This window comes from Sinocyclocheilus rhinocerous, unplaced genomic scaffold (assembly GCF_001515625.1).
Source record: "Sinocyclocheilus rhinocerous isolate Xijiao unplaced genomic scaffold, SAMN03320098_v1.1 scaffold1488, whole genome shotgun sequence".
NCBI lineage: Eukaryota > Metazoa > Chordata > Actinopteri > Cypriniformes > Cyprinidae > Sinocyclocheilus > Sinocyclocheilus rhinocerous.
Window position 1 is genome coordinate 569538 of NW_015633542.1, and position 23272 is coordinate 592809.

At 34.7% G+C, this 23272-nt stretch overlaps 1 protein-coding gene across 1 annotated transcript in view; it reads left to right on the forward strand.

The window, feature by feature from the left end:
- The window catches only part of LOC107744392 (cadherin-22-like), a 215524-nt gene that overhangs the window by 162110 nt on the left and 30142 nt on the right, over positions 1 to 23272 (forward strand). Inside the window, exons 11-12 of the mRNA XM_016558018.1 lie at positions 9877 to 9956; positions 22569 to 22651. Of these exons, the coding sequence (XP_016413504.1) occupies positions 9877 to 9956; positions 22569 to 22651 (163 nt within the window). The remainder of the gene's footprint in view (positions 1 to 9876; positions 9957 to 22568; positions 22652 to 23272) is intronic.

Here is a 23272-nt window from a genome sequence, read left to right on the forward strand (position 1 = left end):
TTGTCAAGTCATTTTTGACTGGTAGCAAGTATAACAAGGTGGGGCAAAAAAAAATCGCCAAACAGTACAGAAATTATCCAGTTTTGGGGGGAAGTAGTTATGCCCCGTGTGATCAAAATTAGTACGTTTTAGTTCAATGCTATTAACTAGCATTTTTGGGAAAAAGAAAATCCTCTCCAACATGAGGGTTAAGAAACTGTGCAATGCTTTTCAAGTATATTGACACCAAAACATGTCTGAATGTCATTGCATTAGATAACAAAACCTAAGCAAGGGTCATTTATTGTAAAGAATGATGCACAAATAAAATTTAGAGCGCATATTCAGACACTTAATATAATGCAGCAACATTCACGCATTTCTAAGTGTCCAAATAATTTTTGGGGCCACTAAAAGCATCTGTCATATTTTCTCATCTAGTGATGCGACCTGTGAAACTTTTCTGAACATTAAAGGAGTCATGAAATGCATTTTTAAATTATTTTATAATATTTTCCCAGGTGCACTTAACAAAACAGTCATAATTTAGATTTAAATGGTCATTTTTTTAGCCCTCTAATGACTTTCTGTATAAAACATATGTAATATAAATAATATAATGTATAATATAAAATAATAACAATATAGAAAACAGGTTTTCGTGCTACTAATGCAGCCTGGTTAGAAACTTCCTACTTCCCACTTCTGAAGTTTGTTGCATTCGAGTGCTTTAAACATTCACTGCGCTACATAGATATTCAGCTGGCTTATTCTTACATTTTGTTCAAATAAATGCTATTTTCGCTGTGTTCAGTACATGCAATATGCATCAGATGGTTATTTACATACATGAATACACATGACTGTAATGGCAGGAGAAAGCAATGTAGACGTTGTCGGAAAAGTTCTACAGCTATGTTTCAGCTATGTTTCTCTCCTCATGTTTAAAGCCCACCAAATTAAGAGCCTCAGGTATGTCAAGGAGAAGTCATGATGTCACATTTGTCCCGATTCAAATCCAGGTTTTTCGGAAAAGTAGAAAATAATAATTCATATTTTAAACTTGGGAGTTAATTTTGAGTTCTGAAACTTGCAGCAAACCTCTCAAATATCAAGAACATTTTGTTTCTCCATTTCGTGACCCCTTTAACCCTCACGCTTTAACATTCAGATCCCACTTCTGGAGTCTTAAACAATTTGTTTGTCTCAAGACATATGATCGCTCTTTCTAAGAGTTGCATCACGTCTTGGGTTTTAGTCCAAATTTGTCGTATTAAAGTGAGAGAAAGCACTTCAATCTCAATCTCAGACACAAATACCAGGGTTTTGCTGCAAGATAAAGTCCTTTTTGCAGAAAAAGAAGTAGCAGCTTTAGCAAAGTTAATGGCTTAATCAAAATTCCCAGCAAATTTCAGCCTGTGCTTGTGCTTGTTCACTGCAAAATACATGGGATCTGGAGTCGCTGGGCAATGAGGCGTCGAGTGGCCAGTTTGGAAACGCTTTTCATAATTCCCTCGTACATTCGTATTTTAAAATTTCACACTCCACTCAAGAGCGTAATGAGTGTTCATCGAAGAGTTACGTTTGTAGATCGATGTGCGGCGAGCGTTTCGCGCGCCATTGCTGCCGATATTAGTAAATATGATATTTCAGACAAAATCTGGGAAATCTGGTCATGCACAGAAATGCAGTTCAGTATGCCTCAGTTGGCTGGGAATAAATACAATTTCAGTCTTTTCAAGGCTGTCGATTTAGTCCTACTAAAGCAGGCGTGGCAAACACGGCCGCACATGCACCCGCACTCCAGCGCTAAAAGTCAACTTGAGGAGATGAAATTTTCTTTGCTGTCCAGAAGGAGTTATCAGGTCCGTTTCTTTCTGAAGTCTTGGCACGATGCTGCCAGACTGGAGTTTTACTGTCAGAAAGTCTGGCAGGCCATCGGCTCGCCACAGAATCCAATCTGCTGAAGAAGAGTGACATATAATTTCTGTGCGTTTGATAGGCTGTATGATATCAAACTGCAGACAGCCTCTCTCTCTCTCGCTTACTCGCTTCGTCTTTTTCAGGTGATAAATAGAGGAAAAACCATCATGTCTTGCCCTTAGGGTAAAGAGATACTATGAACACAGTCGTGTCTTTATCTCGACAGAAAGGACATTTGGTGTGGAGAGTGAAAAATAACTGCACTGCGCTCTCTCTGGATTTTGAACAGTTTCAAGGATCCTGCTCTAAAATTTGCCCTTTTCGGCCATTAGAAATACAGAAGGGTTTATATGTAACAAAAAATGACATTTCTGTAATCACGGCCAACCTCTTTGCTTTCATTTTTAATGAAAATGCCAAAGTACAGCCAGCAAGACTGGAGTAGCTCCAGTGGATTTCACTGCTGGTCGAGTTCAGCTTCTCTAGTGGCTTTTGCATTGGACGCCACAAAGCAGCATTTTGATTTTTGATTTTTCTTGATTTGAATGCATTCATGCAGTAATTGACCTCTAAAATACCATAAAGTTTGATTTGATGAGCAGTTTTGAAATTAAGGACAAAATTAAATGTATGTTTTCACCCTGTTGGCAGCTTGCATTAAAGTGCCCCTATTATGCCATTTCAATATTGCCTTTCATGCAGTTTGTAATGTAGCTGTATGTGAAGCCAGAAGTGCATGATAAATAAAGTTATTGTCTCTGAAAAGAAAGAAACGACTCTGAACAGCCTGAACGAGTTGTCAGTAATTCGAATCCCACTTCTGTGATGGCTACACGTCTCGGGGTAACATATTTGCATAATGCCCGCCACAGTACATGCTGTGTCTTACGCTGTGAAAGTAAATTCATTTTATTTTCACTTTCGAAAGATGAGGTTGCAAAGAATCAGTGGTTGAAATTCATTTTTCCCACTGTACCCCACTCAGTCTTTTTTTGTGATCCTGAGTTTAACACGGGATTCACAAACCGCTTGCTCTTGAAAGACGAATCAGTACACAGTTTATTTGGACCAGCTGGCTCCACTGAGTCACAACCTGTAAGTGTGATAAATAATAGATGTTTATATTTTCTATCAAGTGTTCAAAATATGGAACTATGGCAATGGGCGTATCGTTTCCGACATGCGCTATACGCGGTAGACCAATCACAACAGACTGGGCCATCTGACCAATCAGAGCAGAGCAGGCTCACGGAAAGGATGGGTTTAGAGAGACTGAATCTCAGAACTGCTCTGAACGAATCGTTTGAGAATCGATGGAAAATGAGGTGATATTAAATGCATACTTTGAAAAAACAAAAGGATTGTTTGACCTTGCATGCATGTAAACCTATTCTAGGAGACTCCCAAAACAATATTAGGAACCTTTAAAATGGCATAATAGGGGCATTTTAAGCATGAAGTTTTAATCATAAATATACATTTTGTTAGATGTATGATTAAAACAAGGAAAAATGACAACTTGTAGCAACTTTTAATCATAAATATAAATTTTGAACTCATTGAAAACTCATATATCTCATGCAATTTTGCTTCTCAAATTGTTTTTATTTTGTATTTTATTTATGTATTTATTTTAAGAATTGTATTTCTTTTTAATGCAAAAACTTAATTAAGGGTTATTACGGTAGTTCATCATCAGGCATGATTTATCTTGTTTACTTGCAATTACTTTATTTTACTAAAAACAAATGAATTGAATCAACTATTTATTTTTAGTAATAATAAAACTATAAGAGATGTACTCTAATTATTAATACTGTTTCTCTAACTTCATAATATTAGAGTTAGAAAAATGAACTTAATTCAAGATACATTCTCTTAATATCTCATGACATTTTGCTTCTTAATAGATTTTTATTTTAAGAATGTTTGTATATTTTTAAATGTTGTTTTTTAAATGTTGTTTTTTTTTAAATTATGGTAGTTCATCAGACATGTTTTATCTTCTCTAATTGCAATTATATTACTAAGAACAATTTGATTTAAATCAACTATTTGTTTATAGTAATACTAATACTATAAGAGATATAATTATTATACAGTTTTTCCAACTTTAAAATATTATAGTTAGAAAATGATCTTAATTCAAGACATATTCTCTATAGTTTTAATATCTCATGCAATTTTGTTGAAAATATATTACTAAGAACAAATTTATTGAATCAACTCTTAATTTATATGAATAATAACGTATATAATAATAAACATGTATAATTATTATGCTGTTTTTCTAACTTTAGAGTTAGAAAAAACAACTTCAAGATATATTCTCCAAAAACACATCTTAACATTTCTTGCAAGTTTGCTTCTCAGATAATTGATTGTATTAAGAATGATTAGATTAAGAATCTTTTTAATGGAAATTTTAAGAACATGTTGGTGTTTTTAGGATTATTAAAGTTCATCAGACATGATTTATCTTGTTTACTTGCAGTTATATTACCAATAACAAATGTATTCATTAATTCATTCACTCACTCATTGTAATTTGATTTGCTTTTTTAAAAATTTGTTTTAGATTTTAACATGACATGTAGCTTTTCTATTTTCAAAATACAGTGTATTCAGTTTGCATGCATGCAGTTCTCATAAGGAAAGAAACTGACTGTACTGGCCAGGGTTGTTTTATTCTCGAGGAGACAGATGAAGTTCAGTAACATGATTCACACATTTCATCTGCAGCGATGACCCGAGTTCACAGACGTTTATTGCATCTGACATGGTCTGTCCGAGAGGCCGTGACGCAGTGAAATTAAAGCAGCAGTGCTTTTACTATCAAAGCTAAATTTAGCCCTTTATACACTATTTTAAACGAGTCAAGCTCATCCAGACTAGAAATTCACTTATTGCTTTCATGCCAAATTGTTGCTCTTGGACGTCTCTGATGTCTTCAGGCGTGGGTTGAGGACAGAGGTATTGTTTTGTCAATTTGCACAACATTTGAAGCTCATTAGGCACGGTTAGTGCAACCGGGAGAGCTGCTAAAACAAGACGAGTTTAATTTAATATTTAGGCCATAGGTCTGCAGTCTCTGTCAGTTCGACTAATTCAGTGCCAACTATCACGCCGGGAAGGTTTCGTCTGCCGCGCGTAACTCCCGCTGGAGCTCTTATGAGTCAGAAATGCACCAACGGCAATCTGAACTTTCTTTTCTTTCTTTTCTTCTGTTTTTATGAGACAAACATTTGACTGGATATGAATCATACAAGATTGTTTAGACTTTATTTAAATATGTTTTCTCACAACGTGCAAAGAAACTGATTCACACATTGCCATTTTGAACTCTGTAATTTCAAAATATTATATTTTGAAAGACTAAGAGGATGCATTCAGTTTTTGACTTTTTTCTTGTAGACAGTATATGCAATGACTCCACATTACCAAGATTAATGTCCAATGCCAGTGACTTGTAAGGAAAAGAAGAAATTGTACTGGCCAGGAATTTTTTTAAAATGAATGAAATAATTCATTTGTATTTGTATTTATATTTTTTTAATCAGCACAATTTTAGGCAATATAATAATTGAATACTTTGCAAAGTAAAATATATATATATATATTTACTTTATTTGTAATTGACTTTTTTAAATTAAAACAGCACAGTTATTATTCTTTTTTTTTATGTTATTTATTTTATTTTAGAATGCAAAGTTTTCATTCACTTTAATATTGTATCTCTTATATTTAGACATATATGCATTGACCTCCAACTTAATTAAGACAGTGGTGCATTGACACTGCAATTAATCAGCAAATAAATGTTGTTGTATTGTGCGTCTTCATCTGATATTAGAAATCTATTATTGTGTTGCCATTTGTGATTTGGCATTGCGAACAATCAGTGTTTATTGCCGTGTCGTCTACATGTTTGAGACAAGTATCGTTGAGATAGCAGTGCATAGTCACGCGCCTGTCCTTTTGGATTTAAGGTACTGCCAAACCCCATAAGACTTAATTTCCGTGTAAGTCACGTGCCGAGCTCTGCGACATGCTTTCAAACAGGATTGAGGAGCAGACTTTCTAATATAGTGTCTGACTGGTAATATGTCATGAAGATATGTGGCCGTCCAACATCTGCTGGGCTGCTAGCAGAAGCTCCGCATCCTGTAATCTGCTCAAATCCCTTCTCTTCATATCGCAGACGCACATCGCTAGTTAAATAGAACTCTGATGTGTTGTCTGCTCTATATAAGCACAGAGAAAGTATTGCTAGTTTTAGGGGAATGATACACTTGAAATCTGTTCTTTATGCATCAGCACTTTGTGTTCTTATTCTGTTCTTGGTTTATTTGAGTGAATCTCATGAAAATGTGTCCAATTCTACCCCAAAATAAAAAACAAAAATGCTTTATAATAAAGTGACAAATGCTTTCTTTTGTTGTTGTTGTTGTTTTTAAATCAGAACAGTATCAGGCAATGTAGTAAATAATATCATGATGAATACTTTGCCATTTAAATTGTTTGATTTTTTTTTTTCAGTATTTAATCTCAGATTTTTTTATATGATATAACTTTTCTCCTTTCAAAATTTATTCAAAATTCAGTTTCTTAGTTTAGTTTGAAAATGATTTAAAATACTTGATTTTATTTTTATTTAATTTTTTTAATATCTGAATAATATCAGGCTATATTCAGGTAAACACCACCGCGATTAATACTTTCCAATATTATTTATTTGTTTGTTTGTTGTCTTTTTAAATTTTTTGAGCATTGATTTTTAACCTTTTCTACTTTCAAAATTCATTAAGAATTTAGTGTCAGCTTTAAAATACTTGATTTTTAATTGATTTTTCTTTTCAGCACAGCAGTAAATAATGCCACAATGAATACTTTGAGATTTAAATATTTTTTATTTTATTTCCGGGATTACATATATAATATTATAATTATATACTAAATTCTCTTTCTTTCTTTTGATTTTTGGGGTGAATTTGGTTTTCCAACAATGTATTCGGTTTAGAAATGTTTGTGTTTTATAATGCATAGGCAAATCTTGAAAAACAAGACAATAAAACTGCATATTTTAATTAGGCAGCGCTAATTTACATATGCTGAATCACATAACATGCATGTATACTGTACATCCCTGTAAATAAACACAAGCATAACAGCAACAAGGTTTTAATTAGAAAAAGTTAATTATGTCTCATTACATTTACAATGGTGGCCCAATCCGTGGCCTGCTGTGGTGCTGAGAAGCATCTCTTATGAAAATTAAAACATTTCTAATGAAATAATGAAGCACAGAAATTAGCCCCCGCAAAAGAGAGCTTTTTTAATTACTAGATCATTTCACTTATATGAACTTAAATGAAACTAATTATGTACACATTTCCCAATAACATTTCCATTTTATTGTAGCTTAATAAGACCATGATCAAAAGTATATTGCAGCTCAATTTTCAATCCATTTGTCAGTTTTTATGTCATTTTCTCAACCCCAAACAGTAAGCTCTTATCATTAAATTTTTCTGTGTATAGTGTTGTTTGTCTGCGTTTGGAAGTTGCATTACTAATTGTTAATTTCCTCAAAAAGGTTGCAGAAGAATTGTCTTCCTGATGAATTAACTGCTGGGAGAGAGTCATTAGGAGTGCCTTCAGACATAAACTGTTCTAATTTTTATTTGTTTATTATTTGAGGGCATTTAAGTCTTAATTAGGGGGGTTTGAACCCCCAAATCCAAACAGCCATCATTTGCGGCCTGTGTGTGTGCTGGTTAGTGTCAAACATGCATGAAGAAGTTTACTTTGCGTGCTTTAAAAATGCATGCACACTACAGCTGTGGTGCTTCAGTGGAATCTAATGAGACAAAATCACAGCATTTGGGTTTGTTCTTTTCTGGCGCTCACAGATGTGGCCAGTGTACACTCTGCCGTCGTCATGACAACCAGTGCATGTGTTAAGAGAATTCTTTGTTTCAAATGTGACATTCTGTGTGTGATACATTGTTTCCTGTGATTGGGATTCCATTGTGAATATACTGATGCCACGTTCAGGTTGTGTGATGTGTTGTAGCCTGTATGTCAGTGTAACCAGACCACAGTATGCTGGGAGGGTGTCCATAGCAAAAACTAGGGGTGAAAACCTGATCACGAAAGTAACTTTCCTTAACAGAATGATACTCTTAATGAGTATTTTGTTTCTTGTTTTAATAAATATTTTGATATTTTTACTGGGGGAAAAACTGCATAAAATATGAGGATTTTTTTTTTTTTCAAGTGTTTCTTGAATATATTTTGTCTTCTGGCACAGGCAGAAGACTAAATATCCATCCTTTCATATCCATCCTTATTTTTAGTGCTTTTTGTTTGTAACATTAGAGTCCACTGTAAGTGAGGTGTGATGAAACCCAAGTGCAGTTTATTGATATCCAGAAGTGGATATCTAACCCTAACCCTAACCCTGAACATAAAACCCTAACCCTAACCTGGACATAAAACCCTAACCCTAACCCTAACCCTGAACATAAAACCCTAACCCTAACCCTAACCCTGAACATAAAACCCTAACCCTAACCCTAACCCTGAACATAAAACCCTAACCCTAACCTGGACATAAAACCCTAACCCTAACCCTTGTGTGATGTGTTGTAGCCTGTATGTCAGTGTAACCAGACCACAGTATGCTGGGAGGGTGTCCATAGCAAAAACTAGGGGTGAAAACCTGATCACGAAAGTAACTTTCCTTAACAGAATGATACTCTTAATGAGTATTTTGTTTCTTGTTTTAATAAATATTTTGATATTTTTACTGGGGGAAAAACTGCATAAAATATGAGGATTTTTTTTTTTTTCAAGTGTTTCTTGAATATATTTTGTCTTCTGGCACAGGCAGAAGACTAAATATCCATCCTTTCATATCCATCCTTATTTTTAGTGCTTTTTGTTTGTAACATTAGAGTCCACTGTAAGTGAGGTGTGATGAAACCCAAGTGCAGTTTATTGATATCCAGAAGTGGATATCTAACCCTAACCCTAACCCTAACCCTGAACATAAAACCCTAACCCTAACCCTAACCCTAACCCTGAACATAAAACACGAACCCTAACCTAAACATAAAACATGACACTCACCAACAGTGGGTATAAGAAACAAAGCTAGACAAGGAACAATGGCAAAATAAGGGCTATATAAATCAAAAAAAGGGGGACACATGACATAATCCAACCAATGAGAGCACGACACATAAACTAGACAACCAATAGAAACAAGACACATGAGGGAACATGGAATCACACGACAAACCAGGAAACTAGACTAAGAGCATGAATACAAAGTAAAAGACATGCACACAATGAACATGAAACAAAACCCACGTTACAGTTTCCCTTCCTACATTAGATAATATATAATATCATTATAAAATATTATTTTCTTTCTTTTGATTTTGACAAAAATAAGTGATTTTAACTGGTAAACAAGGCAAATAAACTCGTTAGGAACTTTTTTTTTCAGTGTATTTATCTTGTTCTGTTTTTATTTTTTTCTTGCTTTAGATAGTATCTATCTATCTATCTATCTATCTATCTATCTAAGATATTACAAAAACAAGACAAATAAACTTGTTAGGGACAGTATTTTTTTTCAGTGTTTTATTTATTATTTATTTATTTGTTTGTTTGTTTTCTTTCCACAATAGATAATATACAGTATAATTATAAAATATTTATTTACAAAAATAAGTGATTTTCACTGGTTTTAACTTGAAAGATGACTGTTATTGACCTCTTGCATTATTGACAGGCTATTTCCCTGTTTGCCACTGTAAAGCTGCTTTTGAGTGATTTACGTGAGTTTATGCATTTGTCAGATGCTTTGAATCCGAAGTGACTTAAAGTGTAGTGAATTCAGATTGTAATGCTAATGTGATATTTTTGCTTTTAAAAACTTTTAGTGCTGCAAATATCTTCCAGAGTCCGGCTGTGATGGTTCTGATGATGATGGTTTCATCTGTCTCTTCTCAGATAACCAGTCCATGGCGTCTCAGACGGCGGTGAGCATCCGCTTCATTTGAAATGTTAGCATATGTTATATATTATTCATAATTAGCATTTCATCTTAACTTATTAATTTTGTTGATTTAGATTGTTAACAAATGTGTATATATATATATATATATATGTGTGTGTGTGTGTGTGTGGTGAGATAAAGCCTCAGTCACATCAGTCTAATCAGAACTCGTGCTCGCCAGACGCGCCTCGATACCATCGCATCTGCATCTGAAAGCGGCGGAAACGAGATCCGTTGTTTCGCACAAAAATCATCACTACTGTCGATTTGATATGATATCTGCGGTCAGAAGACACTGACTTAGTAGTTCCAGATGGCTTCTCGTGTTGATAAAGCTGTCAGCCGCGATACGGACCTGCGAGGGAAACGTTGTCATTTCTATGAAAAGCATATGTAATCTGACATCAGCCGGCTCCTCTCAGACAGCTGCGCTCGCCGCTAATACATAACAATCACGGTGCGCACGGGAACATCAGGTGTGCGGCGTGATGAAGCGGTCAGATTCTAATTGCATTGTGGGACTGCCGCACTCAGCGTGGCCTCCCTGATTCGGTTTGACGGCAGCTTACAACGCCTAACAAGATTTGTTTTTCCGAAGCTCAATATCTCGTCTGATCCCGCTGGGCTAATGTAGTTTGGCTCAACTCACCAATCTCTCCTGCCTATTTGGCCGTGTCCTAAAAAGTGACCGGTCTGAGAGATACAGTGCTGTGACCTCGCAAGACCTCCGAACCCGGACCGAAACACTGGAGTCCAGCAGAACAATCAGTGTGTGTCAGATTTAGTACAGAGCCAATCGCTTTCCCGTTTTTTGTCAGAATAGTTTCATTATTGCTTTGCTCCTGCTTTGGACATTTTTCAATTGGAAAGAATGATCCGTCTGACATTTCCTCCCAAAGGCAATTTATAAACTCTAGTCGCGAAAAACAGCGCGATGGCAAGACAGCGTTGCAGCGAACGCACCTGCAGTGCTTTGAGGCGGCTTGTTGCAGATCTTTGCTTTTGTTTACTCGTGGAATGGAAGAATACATGTTCAGCCCCAAAATGAGACTTCTGCCATCATTTATTTACCTACATGTCAAACTTTCTTTTGTGGAGCACAAAAAGTGCATTTTTGTAGAAATAAAAATCCCAAGCTCTGCTCCAGACCTGGTGAGCTGCCTAGCAAACTGGCACACAAATCTCTCCATGAAAACCTGGCCAATATTTGGTAATAGATATTAAAATAAAATAAAATAAAATAAAACAAAATAAAATAAAATAATTGTATTAATAAATACATAGATAAATATTATTTATAATCAACATTTCAGATTTTTTATATTTTAATATTTTTTTATTTATTTTTATTTATTTATTTAAATGTATGTATATTTATTTTATATTTTTGAACTTCGTGTTCATTTGAAATGTTAGCATATGTTATATATTATTCATAATTAGCATTTCATCTTAACTTATTAATTTTGTTGATTTAGATTGTTAACAAATGTGTATATATATATATATATATATATTTAAAATTTTTAATTTTAATTTATAATATAATTGGTCATATAAAATCAGTAATCATAATTCAACATTTCATCTTATTTATTAACTTCTTGTTGATTTTAAATTTAACAAATATTAATATATGCTTTAAAAGGAAATTAAAGAACTATTAATGATATATCAAGAGAAAGCTGAAAGGTATCCTGCATTTCTAGCGCACCAGGTGCTTTGAGACAGAAACAGTTTGACTAGGTTTTGAAACAGAGCTTCAATGGCTTTCATGACGTACACTACACTAAATGATGCTCTGAAGAAAACATCAAGTAGGTTTTTCACTTCATATTGCCATTGACCATGAAAATCTATAGAATGCTATTCCAATTAAACAAATTGCATGTAGAATAATGTCTGCTAATGCAGATACTTGACATTGACCAGGTACTTAATTTGACTGTGCCATGTCTTTTTATTCAAGATATGATGAAATGCGACCTTTAACATTTGCTTTTCAGTGGCATTAGTCACAATGTGAGATAAGTGACATATGCATTATTAAGATTATAGAAAACAATGTAAACATGCAAGTTAATTAATGGGGAAAAGAGGCTCAAAGAAAATAAGAAAAAGAAAGAAAATACATTTTGCTCAAAGAATATGATTTTTTTAAATAATGACATTATTGTCATGACAATGATGTGCTTTATCACCCCAATTCTTCTCTGTCTGACTAGAATTATTAGAATATTATTAGTTTTGAAGTAGTTTTTTGTCCTTAAAGCTCTGTTTATTTGTTGATCCGCTGAACATGTTCATTCCTCTTTTCAAGCAGCCATGAAACATACAGAGCAACAAAAGGTTTGTTTGCTTTTGGAGATGTCATGGAAAATTGTGTGCACTCCTCCTTTCTGTGTGTGTTTGCGTGCTGCTTCTCGAGGGCTTCGCTCCACAATAGAGGCGCTGAATGAGGACTGTTACTGCTGGATTAAGGATTCTTAGAGATTGTTTTGTTGTAAAGAACTAGTAACCTTTGTGACTACATTTCTGGATGTGTGTAAGAAGAGACTTTTTCATCTTCCGTTTTCATCCTTGGAGAAAAAAAAGAATGAATGTTGCTTTCTTTTGTAAATTATTTAACCATTAAATAACCACGTTTAGTTTGGAAGGCTAAAAAATATTTGATTTTATTTTCATGTGTGCTGTTAGTTTTCTCTTTTTGCTGAATTTTTGAAGCACCATTCCTTTGTGATTGTTTTAAACTCAACTTTAATGATTTCAATTAAACTATGAGATGTTTTATGTTAGAAACTAATACTAAGCAAAGAAATTATGATGCATACAAGCGTACAGTAACTGTGATGCACAGATGAAAAAATTGCTGTTCTAGTAAGTACATAATTGTGAATAATCGAAGTCACCTGTGAATCATTAAATGAACTACCTTTTTTTTTTCTGGATAAAACCCCAGAGATAAAGAATCATTTAATCAAATGAATATGAATGACAGCTGTGAAAATTAAGACTAAAGACTACCCTTTTAAATATGTGAAAGTAAAACTACACAGTGTCTTAAGTGTTTAAGGACGTTATATTACACTTAAAAATTAAAATAAATAAAAAATAATATATAAAAAATAATCAATAAAAAATATTATTTTTAAAACCCTTTTTGTAATTTTTTTTATTTTATTTTATTTTATTTTATTTGTTCATAAATAAAACTTCTGTTTTACTTGCCCTCATGCTGTTCCAAACCATTCCAAGTATGACTTTATTTCTTCTGTAAAATATGATATTTTGATAGATTTTTCTGTGATTTGTTTGTTTGTTTTGTTTTGTTTTGTTTTGTCCATACATTGGAAGTTAATAGGGTCCAATATTTATTTGGACATTAACTCTCATTGTATATACAAGAAACATTAAAACATCCACCAAAATGTATTTCTTTTGTGTTCCACAGAAAGTCAAACAGGTTTGAAATGAAATGACATGAAGGTAAAACATGACTTAAACATTATTTTAGGGTGACCTATCCAATCAATCAATTAATCAGTCAGTCAGTCAATAAATAAATAAATACATGTTTTGTTTTTTAATGGTCATTTTTATTTATTTATTTATTTTAGATACCACAATTTTCATTTTTGGGTGAACTATCTCTTTAAGAAAGAAAGGCTGGTTGATTTCAAATTTCATTTTGACATTATATGGAAATTGAAATACTCAAAAATGTTCTTGAAAAGCACTAGAACTTGAAGGAAACTTGAAGGAAAGAAGCCACAGAGTCACCAGCGGTGACTTTTTAAGGGCTATGAAGTAGAATGAAGTAAACGTTTACCTGAAAGAAGAGAGGCACAAAAGAGCATGTTTTTTGTTGTTCGATGAGCCAGAGATAAAGGTTTTTCAGTGGAAACCTAAAGCGATATGGGTGGCATTCACACCTTAACAATCACCACGCGTCCAGTGATGTGGCGTCACGCTGTGTCGCTGCTTTTCATCCGGCCGACTCGCTGGACAGAACAAAGACCGAGTGCAACACAATGCCAGTATATGCTGAAAAAGATGCCGTTTGAGTCCAGTAAAAAAGTGCATAACAGCTCAGAAAACATTTCATCTTTCAGCAGGACAATTTCAAACCGAAGGGCCATGATACCCGCTGTTTCTGAAGTGCATTTAAGGTAAAAAATATCCCAAGCGTCTACGTCCCCCAAATACTGAGGTAAAGTGCAATACGATGACGGCTTATCGTAATAAATTTCTCTCATTAAATGCAGGACTCTTTGGAAGCCCCCTGCTGCAGCTTCAGCTATGCAGCTTTTGTAATAGCTTTACAATAACCTGTAGCATGTTTACGTGATTTGTAGTCCGTCACCCCGGGGTCCCCCATTGCGTTGTGTCGACTAAATTGGCTTAGGTGAGCAAGAGACGCCCGCGGAGGCCAGAAGACGCCGCGGTTTGTGTGTTAAAACTTTACACGCGCTCCGGCTCTGTGATTAATCACTCTGGTGATTGGGCTGGAAATTAGGCCTGTGGAGGAACACGCAATTACACTCATTTATCTCTCACCTAAGATTGGCGCTTTGTGGGAGATGCAGAAAGCTCGGCTTCCACATAAACACTGCCGCGATGAACCGGCTGGATCGGATCGGAGGAGACGTTTTTATGTGCATCATTTTTGGTTGCACAAGAGGGAACCTGTTTATGTTCTTTACATAAGTTGCATTTTGACTAAATCTTGAATAAATCATGATAGTGGCTTTTTGATTTCAACAGGCTGGTTGAGTCAGTGTTGCTCATAGTGCGCTATAGTCACAGTGTTTGCACTTTTCAGATCAGCTTAGTTAGAAACGGTTACTAGGTGCTTCTTCATATTAAGCTGGTTTTACATTTATTCATTTAGAAATGTTATTATCCAAAGCGACCAACAGAGCTGTTGAATATTATAATTTTTATGATGCATTGATGTGCATGATTCTGCATCGATGCATAATTTAAAAAAAAAAAAGTAATTAAATAGGTCAACATCATAAATATTAATGTACTGTTTTGTTGTAACTAACGTAAGCTACTCTTATTAAATAGGCCTGTGGAGGAACACGCAATTACACTCATTTATCTCTCACCTAAGATTGGCGCTTTGTGGGAGATGCAGAAAGCTCGGCTTCCACATAAACACTGCCGCGATGAACCGGCTGGATCGGATCGGAGGAGACGTTTTTATGTGCATCATTTTTGGTTGCACAAGAGGGAACCTGTTTATGTTCTTTACATAAGTTGCATTTTGACTAAATCTTGAATAAATCATGATAGTGGCTTTTTGATTTCAACAGGCTGGTTGAGTCAGTGTTGCTCATAGTGCGCTATAGTCACAGTGTTTGCACTTTTCAGATCAGCTTAGTTAGAAACGGTTACTAGGTGCTTCTTCATATTAAGCTGGTTTTACATTTATTCATTTAGAAATGTTATTATCCAAAGCGACCAACAGAGCTGTTGAATATTATAATTTTTATGATGCATTGATGTGCATGATTCTGCATCGATGCATAATTTAAAAAAAAAAAAGTAATTAAATAGGTCAACATCATAAATATTAATGTACTGTTTTGTTGTAACTAACGTAAGCTACTCTTATTAAATATTGCTTAAAAAGAACATGCATGAATGAATATTCTTTTAGCTTTAATAAAAATTTATTTATTTGTAATTAATGCACTAAAGACTATGCCATTATTTTTACATTTTATTATTTATTTTCTGTATTATTTCTTACTTGAATGCTTCTGTTAAATAGATTTAAAATAAAATAAAAATGTAAAGGACTGCTAATTTAAGACTATATGCTTTACTCTTAAACATACACTAGATTGCGCCTCAAAAATTAGCTACCTATAGAAATTCATCATAAAACTGACCCCTGTGATAGTGCATATTTTGCAGACCAGATGCTATTCTCTTCGTATGGCCTGTTGTGTGATTCAAAAACTTGCTAGCTTTCACATTTCACACAATGTTGCGCTCTACTGCTAGCCCAATTATCAAGCTTTGTTCTTGTGCCATGCTAGCGTCGCCTTTCTCTTCTCCAGCGCTCGCTAGCGTTACCGCTTGCGTTTCTGATAGAACAACAGTGAAATCAGATTAGCTTAAGCCGCTAAATGCATGGAGTTTGATCCCATTTGAAGGCTGACAACACAGCGTATTTGTTTGTGTGTAAAAGGTGAATAAATCAGACGGAGGGAGAGAAAGAGGGCTAGAGACATGAAAAAGGACTTAGCCGGTAGCTCATAAGCAGCTTTGGCTCAGGGGGCGCGACTCCCCTTCCAGCGATGTGACACCGATGTTAGACATGGAAGGAGAAAGTGTTTATGGGCTTGCGCGGATTTAAGTGTCAGGTAGATGTGGCGGGCCGCCGGATCCACAGCACGCAGTTTTGATTTCATAGTGGGAAAAAGAAGCTAGCGCTAAAAAAACACACGTTAGTATTGCTGTCATGATATTGTTCAGAAATGCATGATTTTACTATTGTGCTAAATCTAAAATATCATAGTATTACCATGGCAGCATGTAAAAAGAACCTCAAAAGTATGGTAACACTATGGTACTTTTTTCTGTAAATGCTATTTTTTAACTATTCCTCTTCACTTACAAGTAGTGCCATGCTATTACCATGTTTTAGGACATTAACCATGGTACTACTATGGTTTTCTTACCCAAAATATGGTAAAATAATGGTACTTTTTGTCTGTAAGTGCTGTTTTGAACTATTTATCTTCACTTACAAATAGTACCATGGTATTACCTTATGTTTAGGATATGTACCACCATGTTTTTCTTGTAAATACCCCCAAAATATAGTAAAACTATGCTACTTTTTCTGTAAATGCTATTTGAGCTATTTCTCTTCACTATAAATAGCACCATGGTTTTCTTGAACGTACCGCAAAATATGGTAAAATAATGGTACTTTTTTTCTGTAAGGTCTTGTTTTGAATTATTTCTCTTCACTTACAAATAATACAACATGTACAATAGTACTACCATGGTTTTCGTAGAAGTACCCCCAAAATATGGTAACACTAAATTATTGTTTTGACTTTGCTATGGTACCATGCTTTTTAGGACATCTACCATGGTACTGTGGTTTTTAAGTCATGTACCGTGGTACTACCATTGTTTTCTTGAAAGTATCCCAAAAATATGATAACACTATGGTACTTATTTTCTGTAAGTGCGGTTTTGAACTATTTCTCTTCTCTGTTTTTTAGGACATGTACCATGCTACTACCATGGTTTTCTTGTAGATACCCCCCAAAATACCCCGTAAATGCTATTTGAACTATTATCTTCACTAACAAAGTAAACATGCTATTACCATGTTTTAGAACATTTACTATGGTACTATGGTTTTCTTGGAAGTACCCCAAAATATGGTAAAATAATGGTACTTTATCCTGTAAATGATATTTAAACTATTTCTTTTCACTTTCAAATAGTACCATGGTATTACTGTACTTTTAGGACATGTGCTATGGCTATACCATGGTTTTCTTGAAATTAACCCAAAAATATGGTAAAACTATGTACCTTTTTTTCTATATGCTCTTTGAACTATTTCTCTTCACTTACAAATAATATCATGGTACTACCATGCTTTTGGGACATGTACCATGGTTTTCTTGTAAATACCCCCTAAAAATGGTAGCACTATGGTAATTTTTTCTGTTAATGCAATTTGAAGTATTTCTCATTACTTACAAATGGTGTCATGGTAATACTGTTTTCAGGACATTTACCATGGTACTACCATGAAGTACTCCGAAGAAATATGGTACTTTTTCTGTAAGTTCTTGTTTTGAACTATTTCTCTTCACTTACAAATAGTAACATGGTATGATCAAGTTTTTAGGACATGTATCTTGTTATAAAAAAATATACTGTGATATAAATACCACAGTGCATTAATTTGATAATCATTTAGTACCATAGTAAAAAAGTGATGCATCTCCCCACAATTACCTTAGTTGACTTTACAAAACACAGAAGTGAACAAAGAGACATTTCAAGTTTATCCTTGCAGAGGTCTCTGATTTATGCATGTCCCATTCATGATCTTGTTCATTATCTACACGCCTGACCATTGTTCAGATTGACATGTGAAGCGGTGTGAGGACGTAACCCTGTGGTATTTGGGCTGATGGCATGAGGAGAGACAGATATCATATAGAGTCGCGTGTGCAGGGAAAGGCCGAGTGGAAAGGCAAATACTAAGAACGGCCCGGGGACGAGAGGCCTGTCAACTGTACACAAGACATCAAACAGCACCGAGCGGCTCTCCATGACAGATCACAAGGGTCTGGTGCTCCCGCGGGACAGTCCCGGCTACATGACTAATGTTTGAGGGGAAAAGTACACTCTCGTTCCCATGCGCATGCACAGACGGCCGTGGAGATGGATTGGCTCCCACTCACATGGTGACACATACACAGAACCCGTGTTAAATTCACTCCTACAGATGGGTTATTTCAGCCAAAAATGAAAATTTACCCTCCCTCATTTCATTCAAAGCACACATGATTTTATATTTTATTACTTCTGTGGAAAATATCAGGAATTGTCTTGCAGAAAGTACAGGCTGGACTGAAGCTGTGAACTAGGAGTTTGAAAAAAATAAATAAATAAGGAATCAATTTTCAAGGTATTATTTCAAAAGTAAGAGTAGAAGTCAGTCATGTTTTAAATGGACAAATAGATAGCTATATTTGCAGTGGTGCTCCACGAGGGGATTTTCAGAGGAGGACGATGCGAGTTGTGAATTGAAGAGTAATTGAAAGGTCATCTCTGATAATGAGGGTTATTTATGTGGAAGGAGGGAAATCACATTTATCCTCCCTTTGATTTTTTTGGCTGCATTTGGATGGTAGTTAATCACGCTGTGTCATTTGAATTTCTGTTCTGATTGGTCAGTTTAATAATGAGAGGAGCCTGTATGCAGTGAGCCTGTTCTGGCATTCATGTAGTGCTTAAAGTGGAAGGAAAAAATAACAAGTTTTATCGTTATACACATCTGAGATTTGCCCATTATTAAGTAAACAGCAGTTAAGTTATGCAATGTCTATTTTGAACACTTTTTTTAGGCTTGTTCTCTTTTGCGTCCTAAAACCGGACTGCCACTGCATTTACAATTGTTTGTTTATGTCATGTTTAAAAATGTAGTTAAATGTAACAATAAAATATTAAAATAATAAATAATTTTCAGTGCAACTTTTATTGCATTGCTATTTTATTGCATTTTTTAAATGCATTTGTTAATTACTAAATTTATAATATATAATAATTTTTCATTTCTTTATTTAATTTCTTTAAATAAGTCTCACTGGGAGTTTTGTACAGGGACTCAAATCTTTTTTTTACTCTATTTTTTTTTTTTTTTCTTTTAATTGAAATGAATCAACTGAATGAATCGATTCTCTAAATGAATCGATTTCCCAACACTACCTGATAGAGAGAAATGAGAGCATGGTTCTCACTTTTTGATCAGTGATTTTCCATGCAATCATTTGTGCTTACTGGACAAGGATTTTTAAATATTATTTTACAAAGAATAAACCATTGTAAATGCCTATTATCACATTTTTAATATGTTATAAATTTTTTTTAAAAATGCATTTGTTCATGAATGACTAAATTGATCATTAATTTCTTGATTTTCTTTTTAAGTGGAACTAGGATTTCTGTACAATGACTCAAATCTTTTTCGAGTTTATTGAATCATCTGAATGAACTGATTGTCTAAAATCAATCACATTCCCCAATGCTACTTTATAGAGAGAAACACGAGCTACACGTGTTTAACAGGGTTTACACTTTTTGATCAGTGATTTTCCATGCAATCATCTGTGATTAAATTATTTTCCAATGATTGTCATCACAAAGAGCATTTCTGTCAGGACCACTATCGTCAAAGATGATTGACAATTAGCATACAGTTTGGATTGGCGGTATGGTTCTGTTCTGGGCAAGAACTCCCTGCGCATCCATGCAGCCTAGCATGGATGAGAGCAGGGAGAGCAGCTATAACCCCCATCCAGGGTAAACATAACAGAACCAACATAAATGTATTGCAGATATCGTTAAAGTTCAATATTGTTATGTACACATTTTAGAATGAAGACTGAATCCTGACTGACAGAGGAGGAGCTGGGGATGGAGGAGGGTAATTAGCTATTGAGCAATGCGAAAACTGCTGATAATACTGAGGGACCTTATATATGAATGCTTAGATAGGTGTCGTATTCCCATAGGTTGATGGGGATCAGCTGAGAGTCAGCTGATGCGAGCTTGACTAACGTGACCTGCCAGAACTAACGCTACGCTAGATTTTCTAGCCAATTCAATATTTTAAATCTGAGCATAACTAGAGAGTTCTTTATTTACAATTTAATTGTGCATCAGTTTTATATTTTATTTAATATTTTAGTTTAATAATAGTTTATTATTTATTTTTACTTTTACTTTTCCTGGCTAAAATCACCCGGTTATTTCCAGGTCTTCAATGCCCAGTGTAATTATCACCTCAGCTAACTAATTACAGTTAGTTCCTCTCCTCATCGCTGGTAGAAAGTGTTCATGCAAATGCAAACTCATAGAATGCAAACTCTTTTCCTTGAACTTCCCCATCCATCTCGGAGGCCAGCATCCTCCTCCTCCTCTGTGTGCAGGAGGAAGACTTTCGGAGAAGACCTTTGGTCCTGGAAGACTCTGGAGAACATGCAAGACTTTTGGGAGACTCTTGGCTTCTCACTTTCCGAGCCTCGCGCAGCTTAAAGGGTCATGAGGGGGCTGTTGGATGGAAATCTAATTAGATGATTTTGCTTGAGGGAGCTGTGTTTGCCACTCAATAAACTCCCACACACTGCTTCTCTCTCATAATCGTTCTCTCCCTCACATTATTTTTCTCCGTCTTTCTTTCTCAGAAGTCCCTGTTTCTCTCTGTGTTTTCCATCCCAATCCTTCTCCCTCCAGAAGCCCCTCAGGCATTAGTTTCGCCCTCGAAATGGGAAATATCAGATGACCTTTTGTTGTTGCTGTCCTTGGCATCGCAATTAACGTCTGTTAAGAAAGCAGCGTTCATTTATTCTTTTTCATATAGTTTCTGTACTCATTTAACCTTGTTTACTTCACTCTCTTTTTTTACCATCCAAACAACAGCTCATTAAACAAATGAGGGTCACAATATAGAAAGGATGAGAATCGTTCCAATTAACAGCTCTGGTTCCGTAAAGTCAACATGAAGAAATTGACCCTGTTTAAATAGTTTTTAATACATGTTTCTGATTGCGAACAATTCGTCAGTGCATGTTTGTTTTTATAATTCATTACACCAATTATAACGATAAGTCTTAAGTATGAAACCCATTTGTAAATATGTGGGTTATTTACAGTTGATCTGTTTTAATCAATCAGATCATGCATGTTCCATTTATATTTGGTCATGTAAATGTGGTCATATACACAGTATAATTTTAGTATTGCTTATAATATATTATCATATTTATGAATATTTTGATATTAATATTTATTAATATATTTATATATATCAAAATAGTATTACTATCAAAAAATATAATAAATACAAAACAATATATTCACTTTTATGTTTATATTTTTACTTTTCATCTTAATTTTAGTACATTTATATGCGCTTTTGTCATTATCATTATTTTATTAGTTTGTGTAATATATTTTAATTTAGCTTTATTTTAATTAACAAAATATTTTTATTTTTATTTTGAATTATCTTTTATTTTTATTTTAATGTTACTAAATTTGTATGTACTGTTGTATTTTTATTTATTTTTATAGCTCTGTTAGCTTTATTTTTATTTTTATTTTGGTTTAGTTTTAGTAATTTTAGTTGTAATTTTTTTATTTTATTTTATTTTGTGTGTGTGTGTGTGTGTGTAGTATTTTTTGTTTTTGTTTTTGTTTTTTCAATTTTGTTATTTTTAATGGTTTGGTTTACCTGCCATCGACAACAACAACACTAATTATAAATGGATATAAATCTGATCTACTCTTATATAATTTGAGATACTGCAAGCTTAGCATATAAAACCTTTTTTTTTTTATGCATCTTGGAAGGTGTTTAAACTGGATCTTTTCATGATTAGATATCTGATTAGTCAAAAAAAATATTGAAATTATAAATAAGAAATCAAAATTTGAATCATTGAAGGAATATAGTTCAAGAAGTCTTAACAGATCCAAACATCATGAAAATAACTTGATTCCAGCGTTTTTTTTTAAATAAAATCAATAAGTACTACTTCCCAGTTCTTTACAAAGTAGCGGGCAGCATTTCATCGGCGAGCACTAAAGCGGTGCAGTGAGGAAGGATGTCTGAAAGCAGGCGCTCAGCAGGAGTCCCACAAAACTTCCCTTTCAAGCTGAGAGGAGACCAATAAACAAACATCTTAAAAATATAGCATGTGTCCCGTTTCCCCCGTCCTCTGTCATGCGGCTGGAGATTTTGTGCTTGTGTAACGTTGTTTTCTGGACCCCAAACAATGTGAAGAAAGTCACAGGAGTTTGCGTGTGTTGATTAAAGGCTCTTAATGGTGTCCGGCGTCGCATTATCAGCCGCAGACAGAAGTGGAGCGCTGCGAATAATGAGGCCGATGGGAAGCACAGGTTAGTGTTTAGTTTAATGCTGTTGTGGATGTAATCAACCAGGAACATTATCAGCTGCAAGTACTGCTCGAAATATGTCTTGGGGATTCGACACCTGCAGTTTTACTCCAGCATCAAGAACATTTGTAATTTCTGGAGTTCTGGGCCTCGTTCTTTACCTGGTTAACCATTTAGAAAGACTGGTCAGTGCTAATTTACACTCTGAGAAAAGTCTGTAAATCTATGGCCCAATATACTGTGTTAGTATGAAGGAATTTTCTGTATTGATTTTTTACAGGTGCTTTTACGCATTGTGTTTTGTTTTGGTTTTGAACACAGGTGCCAGGCTTGTGTTGTGTTTTGTTCCCCATGTACTCCCTGTGTCCCTGTGTTTATGCCCAGATTTGGTTAGTTTCCTGTTCCTGTCCTGATTATGTTGATTTAATCCCAGGTGTTCCCAGTTTGTTTTCATCGATCCCAGGTGTGTCTCGTCATCCCCTCGTCTTGTCATGTGTTTAAATAGTGTTCCCTGTCTTTAGTTCAGTGTCTGGTATTGTTCATGTCTATATGTATAGCGTGAGTGTTCCGTGTTCCTTTGTCTTAATTAAACCCATTTGGATTGATGTACTCCTCGTCTCTCTC